Genomic DNA, 11,076 nt, shown 5'->3' with positions numbered 1-11,076 from the left:
GAAGGGTTCCTGCTACATCTCAGGACACCTGAAGGGCCACATTGCAGTGAGGAGGGGGCTTAAATCCTGCTAATAGACTGCCTGTTGGTGTCCTGTGGATGAGGTGAACCTCATTATCCTTTCTTTGTGGGGTGGCAGGAAGGCAGGCTTAGGTTTTCATGTGTTCCTGATTCTCCCCAAACTTAGTAGCTGCAAGAAATAATTATCTCCTGCAGACTTTCAGGCCCTGCAATTTTGCATCCTTTCAATACTGAACAGCTCTGGAGAAAAGAAAGGCTCCTGGCAGAGTGGTAGCAGGCAGTTTGTGATCTCGTGCTACTAAGAGTGGCACCTGCTCTGGTAACATTCTGACATTAAATTCACACATAGGTAGGTGTCCATGGCAGATGAAGGGCAGAAGTGAGCCCAGCATGGCTTTTCTGACTTCCTTCTTCTCACATGCAGCTGATGGAGGCACCTGGGATGCAACTTAGGTCACAGTTCCAGAAAGCAAACCCTCTGCTCTTGCATCTTCTCTCTACAGGCTTTCCTAACCAACCAAGTGAAGTGCAGCCAGCTGTGAACACAACTTGTGTGTCTGCCAACAGCACAGACAGGGCTTGCTTCAGGGATGTGATTTGCTCAACTGTCTTCCACTGCACCAAGGCAGAACATCCTTCACCCTCATCATGGTTATTGGCTCAGCAGCAGCTCATTGCTGGTAGGGCACCATTCTCCTGCTGTGCATTTCTCCCCTGTCTCTTTCAAGGTTTGCTTTAGCAGTGAAGGTCCTGCTCCTGCAGATGCTTTCACCTGAGAGTCATTTCGTTCAGTTAAATAAGTGTAACCTGAAACATGTGTGCCAGCCTTTTGGAGGCTGTGATTAGCCCAACAGTGCACCTGGGGCAGGCACCAAAGCCAAGAGACATGCTGGTGGAATGTCACTGCTGCTAACATGGCATCAGCTAACCAACACAGCTCTGATCTTAGAGGGGATGTGACCTCTTCAGTACTGGATAAAAGCACAAGGATAAAAATATCATAGATTCATAGAATGGTTTGGGTTGGAAGGGACCTGAAAGATCATCCAGTTCCCACCCATCTTCCCCTAGACCAGGTTGTTCAAGGCCTCTTTTCTCTATCCTGGTTGAGGCATTGGTCATTCTGATGACTTCTGTGTTGCATAAATCCATGCCAGCCTGGAACAAGTTTGTATTTTGGAACTCTGAACAGTCCTGGGTCATCTTGTGGATTAGAACTCTTCTTATGGCACTCATTGTGGTGACCACAGCCTGCTCACCAAAACAGGAGAGTGTGGATGGGAGGGGTGGATCACTGGCTCCGTAAGGAATTGACTGGATGGCTGTGCTCAGAGTTGCCATCAATGGCTCAATGTCCACATGGAAACCAGTGATGAGTGGTGTCCCCCAGGGTTTGGTACTGGGCCCAGTGCTGTTTGGTGCCACCAGCATAAGAGGGGCATGGAGGTGCAGGAGCAGGTCCAGAGAAGGCAATGAAGATCAGTAGGCTGGAAAGGTAGGACTGGACTCAATGATCTTTGAGGTCTCTTCCAACCTTGGTGATACTGTGAAAAGCTTCCCTATTGAGACAGGATGGGAGAGTTGGGCTTGACCAGCCTGGAGAAGGCACTGAGAAGACCTTGGAGCAGCCTTCCAATACCCAAAGAGGGCTACAGGAAAGCCAGGAAGGAACTTTTTACAGGCACCTTCAGGTCCATGTCCTTCCTGTGCTGAGGGCTCCAGAGCTGGATGCAGCACTACAAGTGATGCCTCACTAGAGCAGAGTGGCAGAATCCCCTCTCTACATCTCTGGCCAGTCTGCTTTTGCTGCAGCCCAGGCTGCCATCAGCCTTCTTGACCACAAGGGCACATTGCTGTCCCATGGAGAACGTGCTGTCCACCAGAACCAGGATGAAAACCTCAGCCACAAGGAAAGCAGAAGGCTGCTCCTTTTTAACTGGAGAAGTGCATAAGTTTATTAGGACTAACAGCAACTTTTGCTTTGGTTTGGTTTTAATCCAGCTAAAAATTATTTCATATAAATAGGCTGTAAGAAGCTCTACTAGAATACAGTGTAAATGGGAATTCCAAGGCAGAAGGGTACACAGGAGACAGAAAGCTGGAGAGAGGAAGACAAATTCAACTCTTCAAATATATTAAATGCAAGAAGGGCTACAGGTTGCTCTCTTTTGGTCTACTGATTCTTCTAGCAGATCTTGCATTGACTCAACACTTTTAACACAGAGAGGGGGTGGGGAAAAAAAAGGAAGTTATTTTACAAGTTGTAAGGCATTATCCTCAAGGTTCTGCCCAAAAGCAGGACTGCATGTAAACTGGACTTAAAAACCCAGAGAGTTCCCCACAAGAACAAAAATCTCTGGTTGGCATTTTTGGACTTTTTTTTTTTTCCTTTTTTTTTTTTTTCTTATTTTTTTTTTTTTTCTTCTTTTTTTTTTTTTTCTTCTTTTTTTTTTTCTTCTTTTATTTTATCTACAGTGGCTAAAATATATCTCAGTGTTATCTCTTTGTTGTTTCCTTTTTTCAAAGTGTGCAAAATGGTGCATGCAATACCACATCAGCTATCAGATGAAGAGCAGCAGGACAAGTGCCATTTGGTCGCATTTGCCTAAGTTAGGGTTGGTTTTGTACAGGGAACAAAAGTCTCTTTTGTTATTGTTTTGCTTTGAGTGGGAGGCAGAGTGGGGGAGACAAAAAAAACCCAACCAAAAAAAAATCCAGCTCATTTCAGCTGCTTTTACTGCCACACTTCTTCAGGAGTGTTGTTGAGGGCTGTAGAGAGAACTCCTCCAGGGTACCAGAGAGTAGCAGGGGCCGAAAGGTCCATCCCAGAGGGGTCGCCCTAGGGAACTGCAAATTGTTATCCCATCCCATAATCCTGCAACTCACTACATATAAGCAGACCTCACAGAGAGATCTTCCTTTTCTCCCCCTCCTCTCTCTTGGTTTGTGGGGGAGTACAGCCTTGGCTGGCAAGCTGCTGTCTATATGAGCAGCTCTGGGGGCGATTCAGGCCTAGTGTACCTAGCCAGGGCGCGGGGGGGACTCAGGAGTTTCCTTTGTGCCTTTACAGCTCTGCACTTCTGTCTGCTTTTGCAAATAGCATTTCCATTTAGCCTCCAATTCTGTGTGTGAGTGGTTTTATTTGCTCCTTGAGGGTAAAACACTTTTCTGTCCTCCACCTTGAGGAGCTCAAAGCAGGACAAGGAGCTTTGTGAAAGAGATTCTTCAGCTTGGTACTCCTTAAGGGGGGTGTGTGTGGGGGGAAATCATCACAGTGGCTTCCAAAAGAAACTTTGGTTTAAATCCAGTGGATTTTTCTCTTAAGAAGAGTTAAGTTTAGGTGACAAGGAAATATTTGCTCATCTTAAAAAAAAAAAGAGCCAAAACAACCAACAGTAGGCTTGCACAATCAAATAGATCAGTTGTTCTAAATGGAATTTACACTCTGTGGAGATCAATACCAGGGAGATATCAAAAGGAAAACTCCTCACCTCTCTTGTGCTTTGCACACAGCACCACCATCCTCAGGAACTCAGAGCTCTTTAGCATCAATACCAGCAAGAGGATACTCAAAAGGAAAACTCCTCACCTCTACTGTGCTTCGCACATCGCACTTCCTTCCTCAGGAACTCAAGAGCTCTTAGCACACTTTTAGCCTCACAGCATCCAGTGAGGTAGGAAAGCTTTCCCCCCGCGCCACAGACGGGGAAACCGAGGCAGAATCCTGCAGTGACTCGCCCGAGGTCCTGCAGCTTCTCAGGGGCAAAACCAGGCGTGTAGTTTGGAGAAGTCCAATTCCCAGGCCTCTGTCTGATTAAAGTCCCTCCCTGCTACCACAAAGCAAGCAATACATGCAACTTTAATTTTTTCTCCCCCCTCCTACTGCTGCCACAGTCCTGCTGACACAGAGGAAGGGAAGTGATTTTTTTTGCCTGATCCAATTCCTGCTTTCTTTGGCCCAAAGCACCTGGGTCTGTCAAAGTGCTGCAGTAACGCTCTCTGCAGAGGTGTTTGCTTCCGAGGCACGACATCCAAAACGTGGTTTCCCCAAGGCAGGGAGACTGTACAGGTCCAAACAGAGTCTTATTTCTTGCAGAAGACCTGCTGCTTGGCATTCTTCACACGCTGCTCCTCCTTCAGGTTCTTCTGCCTTGCCTGTTTGCTGGAGATCAGCTCCACGTATTCTGAGGGGAACCAGCCTCTCTCCCGGTCTGAGAGTTTGACTCCTTCCATCCATCCTGTGGGGTGGGGAAAAGCACAACACAGAATCACAGAATGGTCTGGGCTGGAAGGGACCTCCAAAGCTCACCCAGTCCAACCCCCTCTGCAGTCAGCAGGGACATTCCCAACTAGATCAGGTTGCCCAGAGCCCTGTCGAGCTTCACTTTGAATATATCCAGGGACAGGGCCCCAGCCATGAGGAAAACTAGTCCCAACATCTTTTATTCTTCCAAAACAGCCCCTTTCAACAAGGCCCAAAGATCCCCTTTCAGCTTCCAAATTACAGAACTGTGGAACTTTTTCCCTGTGAGAGTGTCAGAGCCCTGGAGCAGGCTGCCCAGAGAGGTTATGGAGTGTCCTTCTCTGGAGACCTTCCAGACCTGCCTGGATGTGTTCATGTGTGGTCTGCTCTAGGTGATTCTGCTCTGGCAGCAGGGGTGGACTGGATGCTCTTTCCAGGTCTCTTCTAACCCCTAAGAGTCTGTGTAATGCTTTGGGTTGGAAGAGACCTTTAAAGGTCATTTACTCCAACCCCCAAATAAAGTGTCCTGCTGAAGATGAAGACTCTCTTCACTGGATCACACAATGTTAGGGGTTGGAAGACACCTTAAAAGGTCATCCAATCCAACCTCCCTGCCAGAGCAGGATCACCTAGAGCAGATCACACAGAAATGCATACAGATGGGTCTTGAATATCCCCAGAGAGGGAGACTCCACAACCCTCCTTGGGCAGCCCGTTCCAGTGTTCTGTCACCCTCACAGTGAAAATGTTATTCCTCATATTTCACAGTATCATATTTCCATGGAACTTCCTATGCCTCAGCTTCCACCCATTGCCCCTTGTCCTGTCATTGGGCATCACCCAGCAGAGCCTGGCTCCATCCTCTTGGCACTCACCCTTCATATCTTTATAAACATAAATGAAGTCACCCTTGAGTCTCCTCCTCTCCAAGCTAAAGAGCCCTCAGCTCCCTCAGTCTCTCCTTGTAAGGAAGATGTTCCACTCCCTTCATATTTTTTGTGGCTCTGTGCTGGACTCTTTCAAGCAGTTCCCTGAGGTCCCTCTTGAACTGAGGGCCCCAGAACTGGACACAATATTCCAGATTCAGCCTCACCAGGGCAGAGTAGAGGGGGAGGAGAACCTCTCTTGAGGTATTAACCATACCCCTTCTAATCCACCCCAGATTAGCATTAGCCTTCTTGGTCACAAGAGCACATTGCTGGCTCATGGTCATCCTTCCATCCACTAGGACCCCTCTTCATCCTTTCTTTCCAACCATCAGGATACCAGAGGCTTCTGATTGTTGTTGTTGAAGCTTTACACTGCTAGAGCAACTTCCTGGCCACAAGTGAAGAAAGCCACTAGTTGCTTCTGCTTACCATCATTGCTGTACTGCATCACCATGATGATATCTGCTTTCTCCAAAGCCAGCTCATCATTTTCCCGAGCCTTGTAGGACTTTATGCACTGAACTTGTGGTGCATCTAAACAGGAAGAAAGATCAGAATGGTTGACCAGAAGGAAACAGTGGTGAAACTGTGTGCATCAGCCCCAGAGACCACTAAAGAGTAGAGACCTGGAAGGGATACTACAAGTCTTCTACCTGAGGAGTAAGAACAGGTGAAGTACCTGGCACTGAGGGAAAGCCCAGGAGTATCTCCTCTAGCTACAATTAAAAAGGCAAATATTCTCCCTTGGAATCATTCTGGAATGTTTCACCTCACCCTGACCCCAACTCCTCTGAGCCAGCCCACTCCCACAGCTGTTGTAGCAGAGCAGTCTCACCAGGACATTCCAGGAGGTCCAGTTCTCCTCGTGGAGGAGCCAAAGCAGAGATCCACCTCAGCTTCTCACTGCTGGAAAACATCACAAGGTATGTGTCAGGATTCAATGTGAGGGGCAGCAGTCTGATGATGGGGACGGGGAGGAGGGGTGCATAGGTTTGCTCGTGGGAGGGATCAGGGAGAATCATAGAATGGTTTGGGTTGGAAGGGACTTCCAAAGGTCATCTAGTCAAATCCTTCTGCAGTCAGCAGGGGCATTCTCCACTACATCAGGCTGCTCAGAGCCTTGTTCAGCTAGACCTTGAATATCTGCAAGGATGGAGCCTCAACTACCTCCCTGAGCAACCTACTGCAGTGTTCCACCACCCTCATGCTAAAGAACTTGTTCCTAACAAGGCCATACTTGGGGGAAGGAGAGAAAATGGAAGTGGAGCAAGGTGGATGTTATGACATAAGATGAGTAACTATGCTGAGAGAGGAGCCAGGTGGCTCATTAGGAGCTCGTTATGACACCAGGATGCTTTTCAAGTCCTCTGCTCAGCAGCTGCATTTGATACTTAAAAACATTTTGGTAGCTGAGGGGACTACCATCAAGTTTCCAGGAAGTGTCTGGCTATGGCAATGGCATAAAGTCAGGCTCAGCTTGAGGCCTTACTGTGTCTCTGTACGAAACAAGAACTCCACTCTCTTGCCCTGGTAATTCTGGAGCAGAAAGAGGCGGAAGACGTTTTTGTTTGTGCCGTGCAGTTTCATCTCACACTTCTCCCCACGCACATCTGAGAAAGCAGCATGGTCAAACACGACAAAGCGACCACCCCTGCAGGGAAAGAGCAGCAACAAAACAAAGTTGGGAGTTTTAAGGTGATGAAGGCTGCAAAAAAGTGAGGTTGTGTTGTTTCCTGCTGTCAGGAGAACAAAAAAGCTCCTCCCGAGTCTTCACAGAATCATAGAATGGTCTGGGCTGGAAGGGACCTCCAAAGGTCACTTAGCCCAACCCCTCTGCAGTCAGCAGGGACATCCTCAACTGAGATCAGGTTTCCCAGAGCCCAGTCCAGCCTCTTTGAATATCTCCACTTTGAATATCTCCACAGATGTGGCCCCAACTACCTCCCTGGGCAACCTGCTCCAGTGTTCCACCACCCTCACAGTAAACCACCTGCTCCTAACATCCAATCTGCTCTTCTCTCATTTCAAACCACTGCCCCTCATCCTGTCACTGCAGGCCTTTGCAAACAGTCCCTCCCCATCTTTCTTGTATCCTCCTTCAGGTACTGGAAGGCTGCTCTTAGGTCTCCCCAGAGCCTTCTCTTCTCCAGGCTCAACAACCCCAACTCCCTCAGCCTGTCCTCGTAGCAGAGCTGCTCCAGCCCCCTGCTCACGTTCACGGCCCTTCCTGTATTTGGGGCTCCAGACCTGTACAGAGCACTCCAGAGCAAAGTGGCAGAATCACCTCTCTGGCTCTGCTGACAACACAATTTTGAGGCAGCCCAGGATGTGATTTGCCTCTGCTTCAGGCACTCTGTTCTTGCTGGAAGGCTCACAAGGCCAGAGAGAGGGGACTTAATGAAAAGGGGAAAACAGCTCTGTCAGAACTTTATTTGGTAGCTTACTGCTTAAAATCAAAACCACCACCCCACAACCCCAACACAACCAAGCAACAGCTCCCTTAGTCTTTTGCCAAAGGGTGATTTGCACATTCACCTATCCTAGAATGGCTCAGGTTGGAAGGGGACCTCAGAGACCATCTACTCCAACCTAAGCTCACTGCTTAGTTTCTTTCCATTCTTAAGGTTTTGGGGTTGTTTGATTATGGGTTGTTTTTGCTGTTGTTGCCATATACACAGGTTTGCATCTGCTGGGAGGAAGGTGTAACTGCTAAATATGGTTTTTCCAAGGACTGAGGGCTCAACTGTCATAGAATGGCTCAGGTTGAATGGGACCTCAGAGATCATCTACTCCAATCCCCCTGCCAAAGGCAGGGACACCTCTTAACTAGACTCAGCTTCTCAAGGCCTCATCCAACCTTGCCTTGAACACCCACAGGGAGGAGGCATCCATAGCCTCCCTGGGCAGCCTATTCCAGGGCCTCTCCACCCTTGTACTGGGGAACTTCTTCCTAAGATCCACTCTAAACCTGATGGGTAAGTGACAGAATGAGGGGCAATGGTTTGAAATGAGAGAAGAGCAGATTTAGACTGGATGTTAGGAACCAGTTATTTAGTATGAGGGTGGTGGAACACTGCAACAGGCTATCTAGGGAAGTAGTTGAGGATCTCACCACCCTCATACTGAAGAGCTTCTTCCTAAGCTCCAGTCTAACCCTGCTCAAACCATTCCCCCTTTCCCTGCTGCTAGACACCTCGACGAAAAGTCCCTCTGCAGCCTTCCTGTAGGATCCCTTCAGGCAGTGGAAGGCAGCTGTTATTTACCAAGCAAGAGGAGAAGAAGAAATGGTTATTATTCAAATGTTTCCCATTACAGAGCTGGAAAAGCAGAAGAATAAGTGTTGCACCAGAAGACAACTTGTTACATGATCACAGTTGGGACTATCGCATGATACTCACATCACGGAGGGTTAGGAGAGTGACTTGGCAAATGCAGAGGGAAAGGACTCTTTCAGCAAAGCACAGACCCAGAAAGAGACAGGTATTTGAGAAGGGGCAGCAAGAATTGTGTTGAGGCACTCACTCCTTGGGCCGAGACAGGAGCAGGCAGTCGTTGAAAAGGTGCAGGTAGATGGGACGGGTGGTGACTTTCCATTTTGGACTCAGGGTGTTGAAGTCCAGGGCTGTCAACTCACCACACTTCACAAGTCGTCTCGACTGTGAGATGAGTGGAAAGATCTGCAAGAGGGAAAGATTCAGGTCAAGGGGAGCAGTAGCCAGGAGTTTGGGATCTGCAGATTTGCCATTCTCTAGAGGAAAGGTGCTTCCATCCCTCCAGCAGGCACCTCCAGCTGGTGGGTGACACAAGTGATTGGGTAAAGGAAGCACCGACCAAGAGCTGACCCATGCATGATGCTCTGCTTCAAGAGTTCTCTGTCTAATGGAGAGGAGAGCAAAAGGTCAGCACAAGTGACTTGGAGGAAAGGCACAAAGGACATCAGGGCAGAGCAAGGCCCAGAGGATGGACAAGCTCACCTTGCACTCAAATTCTATCTTCTGGCTGAGGTAGATCAGCTCCTCAGTGCTCTTCATGCGCTGGACATTTTCATTGCAATCCTTGATGAGCTGCAGAGGAAAAGAGATGATCAGTGAGGTGGGATCAGTGTTACTCCCAGGAGCCCCTCAGGAGTCAGTGTATGTGACAATTCCTTAGGCACCCTCCTGCAAACCAAGCATGTTCCCAGGTGAGCAGATTAAACTTCTCCATACCATCCTTCTCCCTTAAGGAAGTCTGTGTGACAAGTGCTGTTTTACCTATGGGATGCTGGGGAGAACTTTTTCCTAGTATCCAATCCAAACTTCCCCTGACACAGCTTGAAGCCATTCCCTTGTGTCCAGAGAGAAGAGGTTAGCACCTCCTTCTCTGCTCCCCCTCACAAAAGAGCTGTACACAGCAATGAGATCACCCCTCAGTCTCCTCTGAGCTGAACAAACCTAACATCCTCAGCCACTGCTCCCAAGTCCTGCCCTTTAGTACTTTCACCACCTTTGTTGCCTTCCTTTGGACACATTCTAATATTTTCTGCATCCAAACACTGCACTCCAGGTGAAGCCACACCAGTGCTGAGTGTAGTGGAGCACCCCAGGATCCAGCTGGCCCTTTTGGCTGCCAGGGCACATTGTTGATTCACACCGAGGGTACCATTAACCAAAACCCCCAGATCCCTTCCTGCAGGGCTGCAGAACAGCTTGGGAGCCTCACCTTTTCCAGGGCATCATAGGCCTGTGTTGCTTGCACTTCCTCCTCAGAGCCAGGCCTTGTTCTCTTCAGGATATTCTGCATGGCATAAACAAAAGATGTTTATCATAAACGAAACAGGGGAAGCTGGACACATGCAGCTGAGAGGAGTAAGAGAAACAGGGAAGGAAAGTGAAGCAGTGGTACCTGATGAGGTGTGCAGGCAAGGCCAGATATTTGAGGTGCAGGATGCTACTGATAAGCTGCATTGAACAGGACATCCCTGACATTCTAAATCATGTTAACTGTCATGCCATAGGAAGCACAGCCTTGCACACAGGATTATTCCTTACCTGATACTTCTTTTCCCTAGTCAGAGAATAAAAAAGGGCTCCAATAATCAAAAAGAAGTATTTCATAAAAAGAACTCAATTCATGAGGGACTTCACAGAGTGGTTTGGGTTGTAAGGGAGCTCCTAAGGTGACCCAGTCCAACCCCCTGCAGTCACCAGAGACACCCTCAACTAGAGCAGGTTGCCCTGTCAAGCCTGCCCTTGAATATGTCCAGGGATGAGGCCTCAATCGCCTCCCTGGGCAACCTGTTCCAGTGTTCCACCACCCTCATGCTAAAGAGCTTGTTGCTAACATCCAGTGGTAGCTCCTAACACCCACTTAGTAGTTCCCAGTCTGGGAGGCATCTGTAAGACAATGTTGCAGGGGAAAAGTAGAGGCAGGCTGCCTATCACAGGGCAGCCACCAAGGCCTTGCTTTGTTTTCTTAGCAGGAAGCCAAAAAAAGTGGACTGAAACATAAACCTTCTGAGAAGACTCTGTAAATTATTTATTGGAGTACAGATAAATTAGTGTTGAAACAAAGTCCTAAATGGTAAACAAACTGCATGGCCTCACAGGGGCTGGCACAGGCAGCTCTTAGTGCTGCTCTAATGCAAAGCAGGCATCTGCACAGTGATAAAGGGGTTTGGGATTGCAAAGGCAGGTTCACAATGTGGGCAACAGAAGCGTTCCAAAGCAGGGAGAGCATGTAGGACAGGGAGGGGATTCTGCCCCTCTGCTCTGCCGAGACCCTGCCTCCAGCACTGCCTCCAGTTCTGGTGCCCCCCGGCATAAGAGGGACAGGGAGCTGCTGGAATGGATCCAGAGGAGGCCACAAAGATAATCAGAGGGCTGGAGAACCTCCCCTGTGGGGA

The 11,076-nt window shown here is 48.6% G+C and overlaps 1 protein-coding gene across 1 annotated transcript in view; it reads right to left on the bottom strand.

Moving 5' to 3' along the window:
- Positions 1–3,987: 3,987 nt before the first annotated feature.
- Positions 3,988–11,076, bottom strand: part of ARHGEF5 (Rho guanine nucleotide exchange factor 5) — a gene marked incomplete at its 5' end in the record, with an annotated part of 51,334 nt that continues 44,245 nt past the window's right edge. The window contains 7 exons of the mRNA XM_054177868.1: positions 3,988–4,258; positions 5,622–5,726; positions 6,028–6,098; positions 6,682–6,843; positions 8,715–8,869; positions 9,167–9,256; positions 9,894–9,968. Coding sequence (XP_054033843.1) covers positions 4,104–4,258; positions 5,622–5,726; positions 6,028–6,098; positions 6,682–6,843; positions 8,715–8,869; positions 9,167–9,256; positions 9,894–9,968 — 813 coding nt within the window. The remainder of the gene's footprint in view (positions 4,259–5,621; positions 5,727–6,027; positions 6,099–6,681; positions 6,844–8,714; positions 8,870–9,166; positions 9,257–9,893; positions 9,969–11,076) is intronic.

The sequence above is a fragment of the Dryobates pubescens genome, chromosome Z (assembly GCF_014839835.1).
Source record: "Dryobates pubescens isolate bDryPub1 chromosome Z, bDryPub1.pri, whole genome shotgun sequence".
In the NCBI taxonomy this organism is placed as follows: Eukaryota; Metazoa; Chordata; class Aves; order Piciformes; family Picidae; genus Dryobates; species Dryobates pubescens.
Note: the sequence above shows the minus strand (reverse complement) of the source record. Positions and strands in the feature narration are given on the sequence as shown.